The following is an 18,677-nucleotide window of genomic DNA, read 5'->3' on the forward strand; positions in this document are numbered from 1 at the left end:
ACAGATGGCTGTCCAATCTCTTCTTGAAAGCCTCCAGTGATGAAGCTCCCACAACTTCTGTAGACAAGCTGTTTCATCAGTTGATTGTTCTCACTGTCAGAAAACTTCTCCTTATTTCTAGATTGAATTTCTCCTTGTTCAGTTTCCATCCATTATTCCTTGTCTGGCCACAGGTGCTTTAGAAAATAGCTTGACCTGCTCTTCTCTGTGGCAACCCCTCAAATATTGGAACATTGCTATCATGTATCCCCTGGTCCTTCTCTTCACTAGACTAGCCATGTCCAGTTCTTGTAAACCATTCTTCATATGTTTTAACCTCCAGCCCCCTCATCACCCTGGTTGCTCTTCTCTGCACCTTTTCTAGAGTCTCAACATGTTTTATAGTGTGGTGACCAAAACTGGATGCAGTACTCTAGGTGTGGTCTTACTAAGGCTTTATAGAGTGGTATTAGGACATCCCTTGATCTTGATTGTATCCCTCAGTTAATGCAGTTTAGGATTGCATTGGCTTTTTTGGCTGCTGCTGCATGCTGCTGGTTCATATTTAACTGGTTGTCCACTAAGACTCCAGTATCTGCTAATGCTGTTTGCCTGTTACTTTCATGGTGGTCTTTGAGGTACGGGTTTCAGGTTTCAAGTTCTAAATAAGTTTGAATCATACCATCAGAGGAAAGGCTGGTCATAAATCTGAACTTATCTGGGAGCTGAGATCTATAGAAGTCCTTCTAGGAAAGCTTACTGGTTGATCGGAAGGCACTTCTGCATTGCTTCCACCTTAGAGCCATCTACAGGTTTTGATAACAAAAGTCAAGTTGCTGGCCACAACAGTGTAATCGAAGCTCTTCACTTTTTTATGTGCACAAGCATGATGCATGTCACAGGGAAAGGTTCATACACCCCCTCATGGCATATTTGTTTTAGCTTATTTTTTACTGTCATGGAAGCGTTATGGATCGAGCAGTGAGATCATTGAAATAAAAAATCTGTATGTATTATTAACAGCTGGGTGTGGAACTGTCCTTTGGGAAAACCAAGTCAGACTTACTTTCTTTATGTCTTTAAGAAAGCAAGTTGGGAGGAAGGAGCAAGAGGGCCTCTGGAAAGGCATGGTATTGCTGAGTCTAATGTTCATGTAAAAAGGTCACACTTTGCCTGTGGATCTCCAAAAACCTCCAGACACGATCTGTCTTGCTTCTGCCATAGGATCCATTGGTCCACATTTGTAATTAAAACATAATGTCCAAGTGTGGCAATCAACCCCTCTCTCCCCTAGTTTACAAGGAGATGTCTCAAATTTGGTAGAAAGTCTAGAGAAGCTGAAATGGTTTCAAGACGGGGTGGGATTCTACCTGGTCAGTCCGGTTTTATAGAACTGGTTGTTGTGATTCTGCCCAGTTCGGACAACCGGCAAATCGCACCACTGACTGGCTCCGCCCCACCCATACCTGCCCACTCACTCCTTACCTGGCATGCGCACCATCAAATTTACCTGCTAAGTTGCTATTTTTCCTTTTTTTTCGCCCAACCATCAGCTGTTCTGCTCTGCCGGGAGATTTAGATTAGCTAGAAAGCAGGAAATTGTTGAATTTCTTGCTTTCTAACTAATCCAAAAGCAGAGCTGAACCTTCCTTAGGACTGAAGCTTCTATTTTTCAGTGCAGACTCAGGTAGCAGATTGCAGATAGATCTCTAAGAGAATCTGTGAGCAACTCAATCTGCCTGCCTGCTTTGTCTGATTTTGGGTAAAAGTTGCTTTTTTTTTAAATAAAAAATTCAATATTTACATACATAGTGTATTGTGAGTTAATTTTGTGAGTTTGCTTGCAAGTAAATTTTATGTGACAGGCTCAGGGAGCAGATTGCAGAAAGATAGATCTCTAAGTGAATCTGTGATTCTGTGAGCAACTCAATCTGCCTGCCTGATTTGCCTGATTTTGGGTAAAGTTGCTCTTTTTTTAACAAAAAATTCAATATTTACATAAATATTTACAATATTTGCATACAAGCCATGCCCAGCCAATCATATGACCACCAAGCCACACCCAGACATGCCCACCCAGTCACATGACCACCAACCCAGACCCACAAATTAGGCCACGCCCACATAACCGGTTGTTAAGAAATTTGAATCCCACCTGTTTCCTCCTCCTTCTCCTCCCCCTCCCTCTTCCCCCTCCCAGAATTAAAAATAGAGATAGCATTCTGATTTTTTTTAAATGCACATTTTAAAAAACTTGGTTGACTACATTACAAAGGAGGAAGTATTAGGTATGTTTGTCATCTTGAGGTGCTGTATTTAATAATAAAGGCAGGGTGAAAATCTAATCTAATAAATGAATATATCGGTCCTGCCTTTACACCTTGCAGGGCTGTTTTGTATCAATGAAATGGGTCCTGCTGTGGCTTCTCCCCATCTTCTGGCATAACGGTTTTCTCTTTTTCTCTCCTGAAGGGCAAATGTCATAGGATGAACCCTGCTGGACCATTCTTACTGTCTGTGATATCATGTCTGGTGTGGCTCTCCTGGGGCTTTGATCCGGCTCCAAGTGCTTGCTCCGCCTTGGCCTCTGGGGTCCTCTACGGATCCTTTTCCTTGAAGGACCTTTTCCCTACCGTCTCCACCGGCTGCTCATGGACCCTGGAGAACCCGGACCCAACCAAGTACTCTCTGTACCTCAAGTTCAACCGGGAGGAGCAAGTCTGCACCCACTACTCGCCCATGGTGCTTCCGCTGGACCATTACCTCTCCAATGATACCTGCAGCCAGCCCAGAGCAACCGCCCGGCCCCAGGAGGGGAGAGAGGAGGAGGAGGAGGAGGAGGAGGAGGAAGTGGGCCTGGAACTTTGCCAAGGTGGAGGCCCCTTTGCCTTTTTTCATTTCGACAAGAACTTTGTGCAACTCTGCCTGGCGGAGGAGCCGGAAGCAGCCAGCCGCTTGCTGCCCCCTGAAGCCGTGGAGTTCCGCTTCGTCGAGGTTCTCCTGATCAACAACAACAATTCCAGCCAGTTCACTTGCAGCGTCCTCTGCCGGTGGTTGGAGGACTGCCTTCGGCTGGGTGCCAGCCAGCCCTGCAGCCTTTCACAAACGGGCTGCACCTGCCAGATGCCCCGAACCCTGCCGGCTCCTCCTGTGGTCAACCGGACCCTTTCCAATGCCCTGACACCCCCTGCGACCACCAGCAGCAGCACCAGCAGCAGAAACAACTGCTGCGTGACCCAATTGCATTCTGGGAATGCGAATGATGTTTATGCTCCAGAGATTAAGCACGGTAAGGGCAGGTGGAGATGGAGGGGTTGGTTTGACTCTCTGCACCGGCCATTTGGCTGCTCTGCCAAATTGTTGGCAGTCCTCAACTTACAACGGAGCCCAAAATGTATGTTGTTAAGGGAGAAGTTTGTTAAGTGAGTTTTGCCCCATGTTACATCTTTTCTTGCCACCTTTATTAAGTGAATCGCTGAAGTTGTTAAGTGAATCACAAAGTTGTTAAGCGGATCTGGCTTTCCCCTTGACTTTGCTTGTCAGAAGGTCGCAAAAGGGGATCACGCGGCCCCAGGACATTGCAACGGTCATAAATGTGAACCCCTTGTTGAGCATCCAAAAGTAAATCATGCGACCATAGGGGTGCTGCAATGGTTATGTGTGTGAAAATGGTCGTAAGTCACTTTTTTTCAGTGCCATTGTAATTTTGAATGGTCACTAAATGAATTGTTGTAAGTTAAGGAAGTCCTGTATTCCTAGCAAACATTGCTTGCTAAATATTCCAATGCAGGAGTCTCCTTTGGATGAGGGGCATACTATGATTTATTTTTGGTGTCACCTTATACAAAAGAACTCACTCTACTGGAGAGTCCTCTCTTCTGTTTTTTTCTTTCTGGAGCTTTCTCTGCTTTCTCCTTCTCATATCATTTGGTCTTGTCCTCAACCTGCTTTCTTCTCCCTAGACCAGCTTTCACCAATTTCACATTCTAAGAAAAACATGGATTGGATTCTTCTTCTTGTGTCTTCTTTTCTCTCTCTTTTCCTCTCCCTTCTACCTCCTTGCACTAACATTTATTTTTCTAAAGACCTTGAGCTTTATCTCGAATGCTCAAAAGCTGAAATACCATATCTGGGGTATGAGAAGATATAGCTTTTAAACTATTTGTGCAAAAGATTGAGTGGTGAGCAAGCTGATTTGTATTTTGTTGTGCACCTAACATTTTATCAAACTGTTACACAAATCAAAGCAGGGCTTTGTTGTGAGAAGATCTTTTGTCTTTGGGATCTCCAAAGTGAACAAAAGTGCACCAATTGGACCAGTGTACATTTGTGTGTGTGTGTGTGTGTGTGTGTGTGTGTGTGTGTGTATGAAAATAACAGAAAAATTCTTTGTAGAAGTCATCTATGAGCATATGTATGATGGATGTACATACACACACACATGTATTTAAAGTTGTCAACATCTATGGGATGTAGTTGGATCAATTATAAAGAACTGAGAAACAAAGAAATAGATTGTGGTTTCAGCTATAGGTAGTTCTCAACTTATGACTATAATTGAGATGCCAATTACAGTGATAAGTCATTGCAGTTGTTAAACAGGTCACCATGTAACCAGACTCAATTTTACAAGTTTTTTTTTTGCAGTGGCTGTTAAGTGAACAAAATGGTCATTAAGCAAATCTATTTTATCTCATGGACATTTTTTTGCTGAAAACCAGAAACCCACAGAAAAGCATGGTTATGTATCTGCAAGACACTGCAAACATCTATAAAGATAAGCTAACTGCCAAGGACCCAAAGTGCAATTGTGCAACTATGTGCATACATGTCTGTTGTAACTTAAAAATTGGGATCCTTTTGGAGGGTCTGTCATAACTTCAAATGATCACTAAGTGGTTAGCCATAAGCTGAGGATTGCCTGTATAGCAAAGACATCCATCTTCCTTCACCCTAACTTGCCTTCTGGAGCCTCTTTGCTTTCTGCTTTTTTTGATCATCCCAATCACTTATTTCACTGATAAAGTTACTTGGACAAGTAACAAAACATCTCAGATTAACAAATCTGAAGGAATCTTTGAAAGAAGGGTGTGAATTGGGGGAAGTTGCCATAGATACCCCATAAAAAAGAAACAATTGGACCTCTCTGAACACAATATAAACTCTACTCTTAATACTTGGGTACAGCATTGCAACATGTATGAAAGGATTGACCTTGCATTGTGATATCACAATGCACAGTTCATCATGTTGGTATCATTGTGGCTATCTGTGGATGATTACATAGGGTGTTATAGGTGATATACCATTTCTAGAAAGGATAAAAATGGTTTGCATTTCTGGGGAGCTCCAACCAGCTTTGAGAGTTTAGGAAAGGTCAACGGTTCATAGCAATAATTTTGGCAGACTTCCTTTAGAGAAAGGTAGATGTTGTGCAAAATAATAAGTGTAAATTAATGAATATAATGTATGTGGTCTTCCTACCCAAATGCATGTGGTCTTCCTGTCTTTTAATCATATGTGTCTTGTTATTCTAACAGAATAACGGAATTGGAAGGGTTCTTGGAGGTCTTCTAGTTCAAACCCCTGTTCAGACAGGAGACCCTATACTATTTCAGACAAATGGTTGTCTAATCTCTTCTAAACATCTCTGATGTTGGAGCACCCATGATCTCTTCTACTGATTAATTGTTCTCACTGTCAGGAAATTTCTCCTTAGTTCTAGATTGCTTAGTTTCCATCTGTTGCTTCTTGTCTGGCCTTCAGGTGCTTTGGAAAATAGGAAGACCCCCTCTTCTATGTGGCAGCCCCTCAAATATTGGAAAGCTGCTATCATGTCTCTCCTAGTCCTTCTTTTCACTGGACTGGACATACCCAATTCCCTTAACTAGTCTTCGAATGTTTTAGCTTATGGTCTCTGAGTTTCCAGCCTGGTGTCTTAACCAGTGTGCCAAATTACTTCTCATGTGCTATGTTAGCTTTAGCATTTGTTTTATTCTATTGTTTTACTACTTATTTGTTGTGCTTTATTATTGAAGGTTAACCATTTTTATTTTGCTAGTTTGGCATCACTGGAACAGTTACATGGAACGTGATCCAGAATATATATATAATATTAATACTTATAATAATAATGGATACATTTAGGGATGTAAAATAATGTTGCCCCACATTTCCATGGAAACAGATTTGGAAGTGACAGTCTCCAAGGAATCTAGGATGGGACAAATCCTGCCCAAAAGTCTGGTCTGGTTGGTATTTTTCCTTGGCCCAGTAAGAAAACAAATCTACTGAGTAGTTTATTACTTTTGTTTGTTTTGAATGCTTTCTTAAAAATGTATGCTGTGATCAAGGGACCTCATTTCAGTTTTGTTGAACCTTTATGAGTATTTACAACACCAGCAAGCCAAGATTATTTTCCACAGTGCTGCCTGGAAAGACACATTTCAGAGGAATTCCCAGGAGCTTCAAAGACGAAGAAAAGACTAGCAGAATCTGTGATACTGTTGTAAGCAATTCTGATTTTTTAAAAACAAAGGAAGAGATTCATTGTAAACAGTCAAGGAAACCTCTTCATGGAAACAGGTGCTCTGCAAAGTACCAACACCTTGAAAACTCGAGCTGTTTCTTCACTTAGACATTGTAGGAGAAAGATCATTGTAGGTATATATTAGGAAACTGATAGCATCACTTCTGGCAAACAAATTTTATTAAAAGGCATGGGTTTTTGTGAGCTTCAGCTGAAGCCAAAATAGCTTATAAAGATTAAGCATTGGGACAAAACTCATTAATCTGAATAAAATGCTACTGGAATCCTTCTGGTTCTTCACTTACAAGTACTGAAGCCAAGAGCAATCCATGAGGGAATCTTGCATTTCAGATCCTTCAGTGAGCTACAGTGAGGATTGACCGGTCCCTCATGGTTCAATTCTAAGACTCTTAAAGGTCCTGATGCTCACTTGTTGCATTGTGTTGCCCGTCTTTGAACACGAGTTCACTTTTCAAGTTAAAAACTGGTGCTTCTTGAAATAGTTATGGGCTGAGTAACTCCTAGACTTTCCCTGTTGGTTGTCTTTCTGGTGAAGAATCAGTAAGCATAAGACTTTTCCTTGCTCTGCATTGGTGGAGAAGAAAACAATTTACAAAGAAAATAACCCCTTTCCTTCTGCAAATTATCCTGACTGTGACAGTCCAGGTGCTTGCTATTCTAAGCCAGAATGTAAAGGAGGTTCAAGTCAAACTTTCCAGATTATTAAACAGGTAGAATGAGGCCATTTGCTTATTTTGAAAGAGGGATAGTACATGCAGAATGAAGAATTAAACAACCTTTCTTTCCTGGGATGGGTGTTACTTCTTGAACTTTTAGTTGGATGCATCTTCTAGCAGTGGCAGATAATTTCTTATGGAGAGGTTATTATTTTTGCTTTCTCACCATCATCTAATTTGGACTCATGATTATGCCAAACTACCAAGCCCCATGGCCATGTGGGTCCCCGGAGAGACTTTATCTCTTTCAAAGTACCTTCTATAAATCTTTTTTGTTATGTGTACTGGATAAATTCCATGTAAAAATCAGTAAACAATACCCTGATCAAGCAACAACCAACTCAAATGAACAGTAAACAGCAGCCTAATGAAGGAACTACCAAGAAAAACAAAACAAAACTCGCACTGAAACAGGGCAAACCACTTTTTTATAAACAAAAAGCAAATCCCATTCCCTTCTAGTGGGATTTGATCTTACCAACTTGGGTAATGAAATATCGGCAAGAAAACAACCAAGCCCAGAGAGCACCAAGAACCACAATTCCAATATTGACTTGGAAGGATATGTGGATCAGGAAATTAGTTACCGTTTTTTAAACATCCCAAATGTTTCATCAAAATTTCAAATTAAAAAAAAAAGTGGTGAAGGAATGGATATGTAGACATAGATTTTCCACAAATGTGTTTAAACAAGGAAAAAAACCCTATTCATTTGTGCAGTAATTTTATAGGAGTTTGATTACCTATAAACCAGTGTTTTTCAAACTTTGCAATTTTAAGATGCATGGATTTCAGTTCTCAGAATTTCCCAACCATGGTTGGAATGGAGAACTTGGTAGAATATCAATTAGTTCGTTTTTGACTCCCTGGGTACTCTTTCTTTCAGAGATTGGAAAATTGAAAGATAGTTCTTGCAATGAGTAACAACTGCTATGGAGAGATATTTCCAATTTTTAAAAAGAAAAACTACAAATCTACAGCTGAGATTCATGGTGGTGCTGTGGGTAGAATGCAATATTACAGGTAAATCTCTATCCACAGCCTGGAGTTGGATCCTGAGGGGGTTCAAGGTTGACTCAGCTTTCCATCCTTCCAAGGTTGGTAAAATGAGGACTCAGATTGTTGGGGGGCAAGATGCTGACTCTGTAAACTGCTCAGAGAGTGCTGTAAAGTACTATTGGGCAATATATAAGTGCTGTTGTATTGAAAGTAGATGTTGCACATCCTGAAAGAAGGGTGTGAGAGAGACAACTGGGAACCAGTTGGATGAGCAACTTTCCATGTTTTTCTAACCTTCTGAAAATGCCTTTGGCTGGCTGACTTTGTAACCATCATTTGCTCAGGTGGAATATACTATCTGTGATGAGTATTCTACTGGAGTCTATCTGAGAAGAATGACATGAAATTAATATTTTGGGGGAAAGACAACTTATATGAGTTATTATCCTTGATGGACAGAGATGGAAAGAAGTTACTGTTCATGCGCAAAAGAAATGAAGTCTGCCCAGCTTCACTGGCCAGCAATAACTCCCCATGTCAGAGTGTCCTGTCCTTCTAGTGAATGGCACAAGAAGAAGAGGGGTGAAATTTCTCATCCTTCTTTGCTACAGGCCTGCAAGTAATTTGCAACCACTGAATTGCTTTCTAAGGGCAGTATCTCAAACTCTCTGTTACCTTCCTCAAATTATGTTTGACATTCAATTAAAACCCCAAGGCACCTAGACATAAAATGTTAGTGTAGCTGGGTGGTTAAGAGGGTAATGTGGTTTTTTTTCTTCATTTGCAGAGTCATCACTTGTCAGGGCCCTGGGGGGCATTGGACTCATCCATGAAAACTCATTGACCACAACCAAGGAAGGGCATTGGAGGGGGCAGATGGTATCTAAGTAGCATGGAAAAGTTGCCTGATCTGTAAGGAAGATGTTTTGTTCTTCCAGTAATCTTAGAAAAATGTTGATGGTTGTATTTATTTCTTGAAGTGGTAGCCCTACTCTCTTTTGACAGGCCAAGGTGGCATAGATAATCTAGAGTTGGGATAAGAGTATGCAGAATGAGGGGCAGACTATCATCAATTTAGAGTTCTTGCATTATCAAAAGAGATCCAAGTTCAACCACTCCTGCATTCCATTCAACCTTATTTGGCACCAATTTATTGTTAAATTTTAGTTGACCAGAATCTTGTGTATAGGCTTGAATAAATCTCCTATGCTGGAGCCTTATGAATGGCCCTGATTCTTCACACCTGACAATAAGGGAAAGTATGGTTTCAAAATAAGTTCCTATATCAGCTGCCATCTCGAACTTGAGCTTCATAACTATTCAGTATCAGCTCCCATGAACATGAGGAGTGGCTGGATGGGAGGTGAGAAGGTTTGAGGGAAATTAAATTTCACTGTATCTCTCTGAGATGAACTTCAAGAACAACCGGCTGGGATTGGAGTGCAGCTGCATACCAAACCTATGCCCAAAGTGACCATTCTAACAACATCATATTTGAATTTAACTGGAGATGGGGGCCCAGTGATTGGAGGCAACTAAGTGAGGGAAAAGTTAGACTTGGGGATCGTGGTGTTCAATTTCCTAATTCTGCCTATGCATTACTGTAATTGACTTGACTTCTAGTATCCTATACTAGTGGTCACCAACCAGGGACCACTGGTGGTCCGTGAGAAAATTTTGATGGTCTGCAAAGAAATGTCACCCCCAAAGCATCCCCCAAAGCAATTAATCCAGGCTGCATGGGAACACAAGGCTGCACCACCCACATGGCCCGTGGGAACACAAGGATTGTGTTGCTTGCATTGCGAACAACATGAGGTAGTGAGGGGAGAGGGAAAGGGTGGAGGGGGAACTTGCCCCACTCACCCCACTCGCCTGGCCTGGCCACCAGGCTGCTTCTTTCCACTTCTTTCTTCTTCTGCTTTTGGCTGTATGCAAGGAAAGCAGCAAAAGTCTTTCTTTCTTTCCCCCAAACTCCAACGGAAATGAGTCTTTGGGACTCTGCAAGGTATCCTGCTCCAAGAGGCTGTGCTGGCAAAGACTCATTTCTGGCGGAGTTTGGGGGAAAGAAAGAAAGACTTCTGCTGCTTCTGCTGCTTTCCTTGCATGAAGTCAAAAGTCTCTCTCCCTATCCCCCTGAGACCGGAGCTGGAGACAATATCCTGCTATCCCAAATAAAGAATTATCGATCGGTAGGAAAATGGGGTGGGGAATTTTCCTGCAGACTTTTCTTGGGATTTTCCCAGGGTCTCTGGTCCGTCCGATTTAAAATTATGAGTTTGGAGGTCCGTGAGGTCCAAAAGGTTGGCGACCCCTGTCCTTTCTCAATAAATGGAGTTAAGGATTGTTTTTACTTAGGAGTTCAAGCTGAGGCAGGTCTGACATCCGAGATGGTATGGGCAGAGATGGAAGGACTCGTATATACCTACAATACAAGAATTGATGGTGAAATTAATGCTGTTGGCAAAGATGGTGAAATTGACTGCTTTGATTAAAGAGAAGATTTTATCTAGCTTTGTTTCTACTTGGAAACCACTTCTGGATTCCCCGGGCCTGGAATTGAAATAAATGAAAATGTAACCTTAGGTTTTGATGTTTAACGATTTAGCTTGTGATGATAGAAGTGCTGTTTGCTGTAATTTAGTCTAGTTCAAAGGGTCATTGGTTTTTAGGGTTTTGATTAAAGAACATCAGAAATTACTTTTTTCTATAGTTTTTTTTCCTTTTTGTTTCAACTCTGCAATTTTGCTCTTTTCCCATTCCCTGCCCTTTATTTTTAACTCTTTTTTTCTTTGATTTTGTTTTGAAATTCAATAACATTTTTTAAAGGAAGTTTATAGGTGGATTCTTACAACTTTGCTTTTTTTTCTCCCCAGTGGCTTTGCTAACAAAATTGCTATTGTGATGTCCATGTGCTCCTTGAGCTTGGAGTCTTCTGAAACTAACACACTAGCTCAGAGAGCACTAAGAACCCCACAATTCAACCCTGAGCTACAAATATTCTCTTTTATTGGTAAAATTCCTGTCCTCCGAACTGGATGTCTGTCTCCATTGAGTTCTTTCTTCCTTCTCTGGTGGGCTCTGGAATCAACTGGTTTCCAACCTGATAAAGATGCAGGAGATTGTGTTATGTAGGCAACCAGTTGCCCAGTTCCTGTTTATCAGTGAATAAAGGTCTGATAGAAATTTACTAGTCTCCACCCTAAGGTCCATAAGAATACATTAAAAATGGGAAATATTTCAGTTTTGGAATTCTTGAAACACCTTTTTCTTCATTTCAATCCAGAGAGATTTGGGCACGTATTCAGTTTTGGGGGCACTTGGTGGGATCTTCATATGGAAGGAGATGGTTCTGCAACTAAGCTGAAGGGTCTTTCTCCCCTTCCACTGGCCTCATATTAATTCAGTTATTTAAAAAATTAGCACTTTCAAATGTTCTTTTAACAAAGAGGGAGAAAAAACTGGGTGACTTTCTTGTGGTTAGAGAGTGCAGATCTTGTCCTATATTTAAAAGTTCTAAATCTTGGCATACTGTTACTACTTACCTTCACAACACTTGCTCTAAAATAAATATGCCTATCCTGTAAGACAAGGGTCTTCAAACTTGGCAAGTTTAAGAATTAACTCTCAGAATTCCTGAGCTAACATGACTGGAGGAGGAATTCCGAGAGTTGAAGTCCACAAGTCTTAAAGCTGTCAAGTTTGAACACCCCTGCTGTAAGATCTGAAAGTGTAGCCTCATTGAGAAGTTCCATCTGCAGAGACCTCATAGGGATGTGGACCATGCCTTTCAAGAGACCCCTCCTTTTGCAAGCTAAAACCTGATTGTGGGAGAAGCATTTGTGGGATGTTAAGTGTGGGATCCATTCCTTCTGGACTGTGCCATTGTGGTTTATTTTATTTTGTTGTGGTTTTTTTAATCCATATTATTGATAAACTGAACTCAAAAATCATTTGAGGGTGGAGATGGATAGATGGAGATAGATAGATAGATAGATAGATAGATAGATAGATAGATAGATAGATAGATAGATAGATAGATAGATAGATAGATAGATAGATAGATAGATAGAGATAGAGATAGATAGAAAAAGAGAGAGACTCTAAGAGCCTGCAGTTTTGCTGGCTTCAGTAATAGCTGATAGCAGATATACCTTCTCCCAGGAGATTGTAGAACAACAGAGATAAGAATTAGAAAGCAAGGAGGGAACAACAGCATTCTCCATAGTGTTAACCTTGTGAGGTTGTCTAGGCAAGAAGCACAACCAGGAAAAATAGCTCTATCTGTATCATAAGGTTACATTCATAGAATCTTGCAAGACTGAAATTATTTCTCCCCCCCTCCCTTTTACTCTCCAGAAAACTAGAAAGGGCCCCTTCTGAAGTGCTTCCCATGTCCTCTCTGTTTCTGTCGATTGAGATACTTTTTAAGTGAGGTTTTTCCATCTGTGGTCCTCCCTCATGTCTCCCAAGGTCTTCCCCCTATATCATAATGCACTGCATAGATATGAAAGCTACACCAAGTTTGGAGGTCTTCTGTATTTTGTTAATCTTGAACTCTCCCTCCGAGTCTTGCAAAGGAACCAAATTTTCCCCTGGTTCATCTACAAACAAAATGGCTTCCAGGATCTTGCACGGAGGTCTTTTCTGGTAGACAGAACTGCTGGAGGAGGCCTTGGAGGGACACAGTTTCTCAGATGAGGTGACCTGCTCAAAGCCCGCAATTGCATTGCCCATACAATGCAGAAGGCCTCACCGAAGCTGAACAAGGCTCACCAATATTGGCTTATTTGTTATCTCACTTTAATGAGATAAGCTAAAGGCCTCATTCTCAGGGGAGAGAAATTTATAGGAAACAGGAGAACTGATTACTGCGTTGCTCTCCAGGGCTTGCTTGTATGCTAATATCCCGTAATGGCTAAGAGCCCAAGATACAGATCGGCACTGAGTCACATTTCCCCTTGGCAGTGAATTTATGAAGTTGACTTTGGAGATCTCCAAGCCCTTTGCTCCAGCCCTCCCCAGTGTGTAACTTGGAGACAGTCCTACTGAATCCCCTTGCAATGCTTCCTATAGCTTATTTAACAACTGATGTGCCATAGAAGTGAGAGGCATTATTGTTTTAATCAAAACAATATTTCCACTCAAAGGAAAATGTAGAAAGTCTGAAGCCCAGCCAGGCCTTAAGAAAAGCTTTCTCTGTTGTTCTTTGTTGAGATAAGCAGCCCTCCCCTTCAATCTTCTTGCTCATTGTACAAGAAATCAAGAGTCAATATAGGTAGACTTTGACTTGCCAACCATTTGTTTAGCAAAAACTACAACAGCATTGAAGAAAGTGACTTTCAGCCAGCCATTGTACTTAAGATCATCACAGCATCTGCATGGTCATGGTGATGACCACATGATTCACTTAACTGAATTGATGCATTTAACCATGGCAAAAAGGTGATAAAATCAGCTGTAACTCACTTAACAACCACCTTGCCTAGCAACCAAAATTCGGGTCCCAATTGTGGTGGTCAGTTGAGAGCTGCCCATATGGTGGATAGGGGTTCATGTAACATGCACAACCCAGGTTAACAAAACTCAGTTCTACGTTCATCTATTCTAACGTGTTATACTCAGAGAGTCTTGATGTGAGGGTCTGCTTCACACCACATGGTTTTGCTGGGTTCCCCACAATATGGGGAACTGTAAATTACACCACCTTAGTTTAACCTTAACTCTTGTTTGGAGCAAACCCAGTTTAGCATCTACACATGACGGAGGTGGGGAAATTCAGAAGATACAAATTCTTGAAAGGTCTTGTGAAAAGGGCCCCTTTTCTTACAAGCTGAAATTAATGTGGCAGGATAGGTATGCTTTAGCCTTTTTCTACATTTGGTCTCTTTCTATATCCACACTGACCGGTGGCCCAAAATATGATCCTGGGACATCTTTTGTTCTTGGAATGAAACTCATTTTCTCCATGTGTTAGCACAATCTTGGTGCAAGAAGGCCAGATAAAATGTTCGCCTCTGAGATGCTATATTTACACCCACACCCACCACACTTCTATCTGTTGAATAAGGGAAGAGCAAGGTGAAAGTGCAGAATGAGCCATACTATGCGACCCATGTGAGTAGCCCTGGGTTTTTTTTTTATGTTTATGGGCTTTCAGTTGTAGTCTTAACCCCCCTCCCTCTTTTAGGATCTATATGATTGGTTTTATTTCATTCCCATTCAAAAGAAATGTAGAATAGGCAGTTATTCCATGGATTTTTGCAATTGGAGCTAAACCTCTGGGGTACCAAAGAGAGATTTTGTCATGGCCCAGGAGTCTGACTCTGAAGAAGCTGCTCCAACTGAACACATGTGATGTCAGTTTCAGAAGACTCCAAGCCAGGAATTACCTGATGTTTATCAAGCATAGACACCATCAGAACAGGTAGGACAGTCAGAGGATGACATACCACTTCCAAGCTTTCATATTTGGAGAGCAGGGCCAAGGTGCTCAATGAGGCTCCTTGCCAAGCATGAGAGTAACTCTCTTGATTAAAGACAGCTGGCTATATCTTGATTTAAGTGACAGCCCTGGCCCGTGTTACTCCATTTCAAACAAGCAACTGATTTTCTGTTCTGGTTTGTTGTTCCTCTGTTGTTTGTGAAACTCTAACCTTGGATTGGCTGGAAAACTTGATTTGGGTCTCTGAACTTTGGACTGGATTTTGACTACTCTTCTGTACACACCTATTGAAAGTAAAATACCAAGCAAGCTTTCTTTCCCAGATATTTTATTTTACATTTCTCCCCTTGTCTGCTACTATCTGTTCAGCTTTGAGTAAATTCCTTTCCTCACATAGCAACTGTGTGTGAGAGAGTTTGAGACCTGAAAAATGTTTGGGACAGCACTGGTTGATTCCTAGATACTTTCTCACCATAACTTTACCCAACTTGTAGCCCAATAGAAATGATAGATGTTATCTATTCCTAGGATTCTGATAATTCAAATATAACACATTAGAATGATATCCAGCAGGGGAAAGCTGTTCTGAAGTTTCAAGCAAAGCTTCATGTTCACCCACAGACATATGAATGAAATAAACAGCAGGGGGGCCTGTTTCCAAGATAGATCATTTGGAGATCAAGAAATGATTGACAGAGGATATATAACTCCAGTATTGTCTGGCTGCTGTTAATTCCTGGTATGCCGAGTTCCAAGCTGGCTGAACCAGCATTTTCACACCCTTAGTTCTGTAATCCTTTAGTGTCATGGTTTCTAGCTATTATTCCTCCAAGCTCTGGATATAGCTTTGGCATTTATTCTAGTTCATTTATCACTGCTACTTGCAGATGTCACACAGTTCCTTCTCCATCAAGACCCAGATTGTATGGAACATTGTTTACTTGATGCACAACTGAGTCTCTGGGAGGCAGATATAGACTTATCGAAATGGCTCTCAGGATCACTGGAAAAGAGAGAAATAAAAGACCAGTGTGAATTCTGCCCTTTCTCTTTCAGTCACCAGCTTTGGAGATGGCAGCTCACTGAAGAGGTTAAAATGGAGATAGGAAAAAAAACCCCACAGCAGGTAGCTATAGCAACTGACAGCTGAAGGAAGTTGCCTTTAGCAATGCTGATTAGGATATATATATGTGTGTATGTGTGTGTGTGTGTGTATTTACCTATATGCAAATGTGTTTTTAGAATAATTCTATTAAAATATAGAAAGATAAAACTAACAAAAACTCATATACACTAATGAAAAGAAAGAAAAAAGAAGAAAAGCCAAAAAGTCAGGGAAAAATTATGTTTTCCTTATAGCTGTTACATGTATAACTTTACCTCTTACTCATTGGTTACAGCATGTCTTTCCATTTTTCTCTCTATATATTTTCCTAATAGTGAAATCATCAAAGTCATGTTCATTTCTTTTCTTGTTTCATGCATAACAGTTTCCAAGTATGAATGAGTTTGATATAAGCAGAGGAGAACTTTGTGTGGAAAAGATACGGGAGCAGTTTTCCAAACAGGATAGAATAGATTTTCATTATGTACTTCCTGGATTTATCATTACATGAAAGGATGAAGGGACCTAAACTGCTTCTTGGCTTGAAATTCAGTTTCTATTGGTGTCAGAACAGCCCTGGTGGTGTAAGAGGGCTACAGAAAATTCTTACCTCTTGAGATGCTGAATGTAATTTCCTTGCAAAGGTAGCCTGCCCCGCCCCACTTCAGGATGCCATTTTCAGGATCAGGTTTTGTTGGTCTCAGAATAATCCTGGTGTTGGGGAAGATTGAAGGCAAAATGAGAAACGGACAACAAAGGCTGAGGTGATTAGAGAGTTCCCTTGCTTGATGCTGCTGAATAAAGACTAAGATGTGTCTTCCCCAAGCTGGTGTTGTTTGGGCCACAACTTCTGGAATAGCTGGCTTGCCTGGTCTAGGGCCCTCCTGACCAGCATTTCTGGGAGTTGTGGTTCTAACCTTCCTGGAGGGGCCCTCCCTTTTCTTGAGGAAGGCTATGCAGGGAAGAGGGCCTTTTCTGTAAATATTCTGCACACACAAGACTCCAAATGTGCCCCCTCTCAGCTGTGCCCCCAAATTGTGCCGTCTTTTTCTCAGCATTACTTGTGATCCCAAGAAGTTACACACCTGCTTTAAGGGTGGAACATCTGTATTCCCATAAACTCCTGGGCACTTCCTAGAGTTGACTCTGATGCACTGCACAGTCATCACCAATTGATAAATGACTCATAGAGATTTTAGGGATCTCTCATCTGCACCCCCTTTTTGCTGAACTATCACAGCCATGCTTTTGCTGCAAGGGCTTTGAGCCGCTACAGTTCTCATTATAGTGGGGTGTGGATGTGTTTAAATCTGTTCTGTCTCAATTGTTGCCTGCTCTGTTGATCTGTTAAACATAATTGCTGTTTTGGTTATTAGCTTGCTGTCCTTTTTTCTTCGTTTTAGGGATCGTGATCCTTTTAACCTATTGTACTTTACCCAGAATTACTGTGGCAATGGAATGTCTAAACTGGTATAAATAAAATAAAATATAAATAATAAATAAAATAAATAAATAAATAAAATAAATAGGAGCTATTTCCCTGCTGCCCATTTTTCATATGTTTAAAGCGTAGCAGGAAAAGGATCATGATCCCTAAATAAGACTGGTCAGGGTTGAATGTAAAATCTTGAATTTGGATATTAGTAGCCTGGATTAACCGAGCTGGTGACTTCACCACATACTGTACCTGTGCTTAGCAATCTTTGATTTACCTGTTCTACCAGGTGAAATATTGTAAGCATCTACTTGCCTATGCCTACGTTCATAGAGCTAAGCCTAGTGTGGTTCTGAGATTGGGGTAGCATCTTTGCTAACAGTGACCTTTTCTGTTCTGAGTGAGGAAAAAGGACAAATACGTTGAGTTACCTTCATTTGCTTATTACTTGACAGCAGTAATAAGCAAATGAAGGGCAAAAAACCTGCAGAATATTAAATGCCATATCGATATTATGGTATGCATAGACAATATTCTGCAACTGGACCTCTCAAATGATTGCTGAATGATATTATTTATGTTAGTATTTATTTGATTTGTCAATCGCTTACAAGATACAGATGTAAGAATGAACATAGTTTTGAATACATGAGATAGATACTTATAAGAAAAATAAAAAGAAACAATAGGACAGGGATGGTAGGCACGTTGGTGGGCTTATGCACGCTCCCTACAGGCCTCTTAGAAAGGGGGTGAGGTCAATAGTAGACAGTCTAAGGTTAAAGTTTTTGGTGTTTGGGGAAGAAGCCACAGTCAGGTAGAGTATTCCAGACATTGACTACTCTGTTGCTGAAGTCGTATTTTCTGCAGTCAAGTTTGGTACGGTTAACCTTGAGTTTGTATCTATTGTGTGCTCTTGTATTGTTATGATTGAAGCTGGAGTATTCATTTGCAGGTAGGACATTGCAATGTATGATTTTATATACTATATTTAGATTGGACCGGAGGCGGCATAGTTCTAGGTTTTCTAGGTCTAGAGTTTCAAGTCTGGTGGCATAAGGTATTCTGCAATGAGTAGAGGAGCAGAGAACTCTTCTTGTGAAATATTTCTGGTTTTTTTCAATTGTGTTAATATCAGATACATGATATGGGTTCCAGACTGATGAGCTGTATTCAAGTATAGGTCTAGCAAATATTTTGTATGCTCTAGTTAGTAGTGTGATATTACCAGAGAAGAAGCTATGTAGGATTAGATTAACAACTCTTAATGCCTTTTTGGCTATGTAGTTACAGTGGGCTCTAGCACTTAGATCATTAGAGATGAGTACTCCAAGGTCCTTGACAAAGTTTGGATCCTCAACATATTATATTATATTATACTATTATACAATCCTTGCATTGTGCCTGGTGGAAAGTTATTCCTGCTGCAGGTCATGAGAAGATATCTC

The 18,677-nt window shown here is 40.8% G+C and overlaps 1 protein-coding gene across 6 annotated transcripts in view; it reads left to right on the forward strand.

Moving 5' to 3' along the window:
• ADGRB2 (adhesion G protein-coupled receptor B2) overlaps positions 1-18,677 on the forward strand; it is a 260,012-nt gene that overhangs the window by 68,980 nt on the left and 172,355 nt on the right. For all 6 annotated transcript variants that reach the window (XM_087970495.1, XM_087970489.1, XM_087970494.1 and 3 more), the window contains exon 2: positions 2,452-3,268. In XM_087970495.1, coding sequence (XP_087826621.1) covers positions 2,467-3,268 — 802 coding nt within the window. In that variant the 5' untranslated portion in view covers positions 2,452-2,466. The remainder of the gene's footprint in view (positions 1-2,451; positions 3,269-18,677) is intronic.

This window comes from Notechis scutatus, chromosome 8, assembly GCF_049901735.1.
Source record: "Notechis scutatus isolate UNSWTSFEM ecotype Mainland chromosome 8, rNotScu1.2, whole genome shotgun sequence".
NCBI lineage: Eukaryota > Metazoa > Chordata > Lepidosauria > Squamata > Elapidae > Notechis > Notechis scutatus.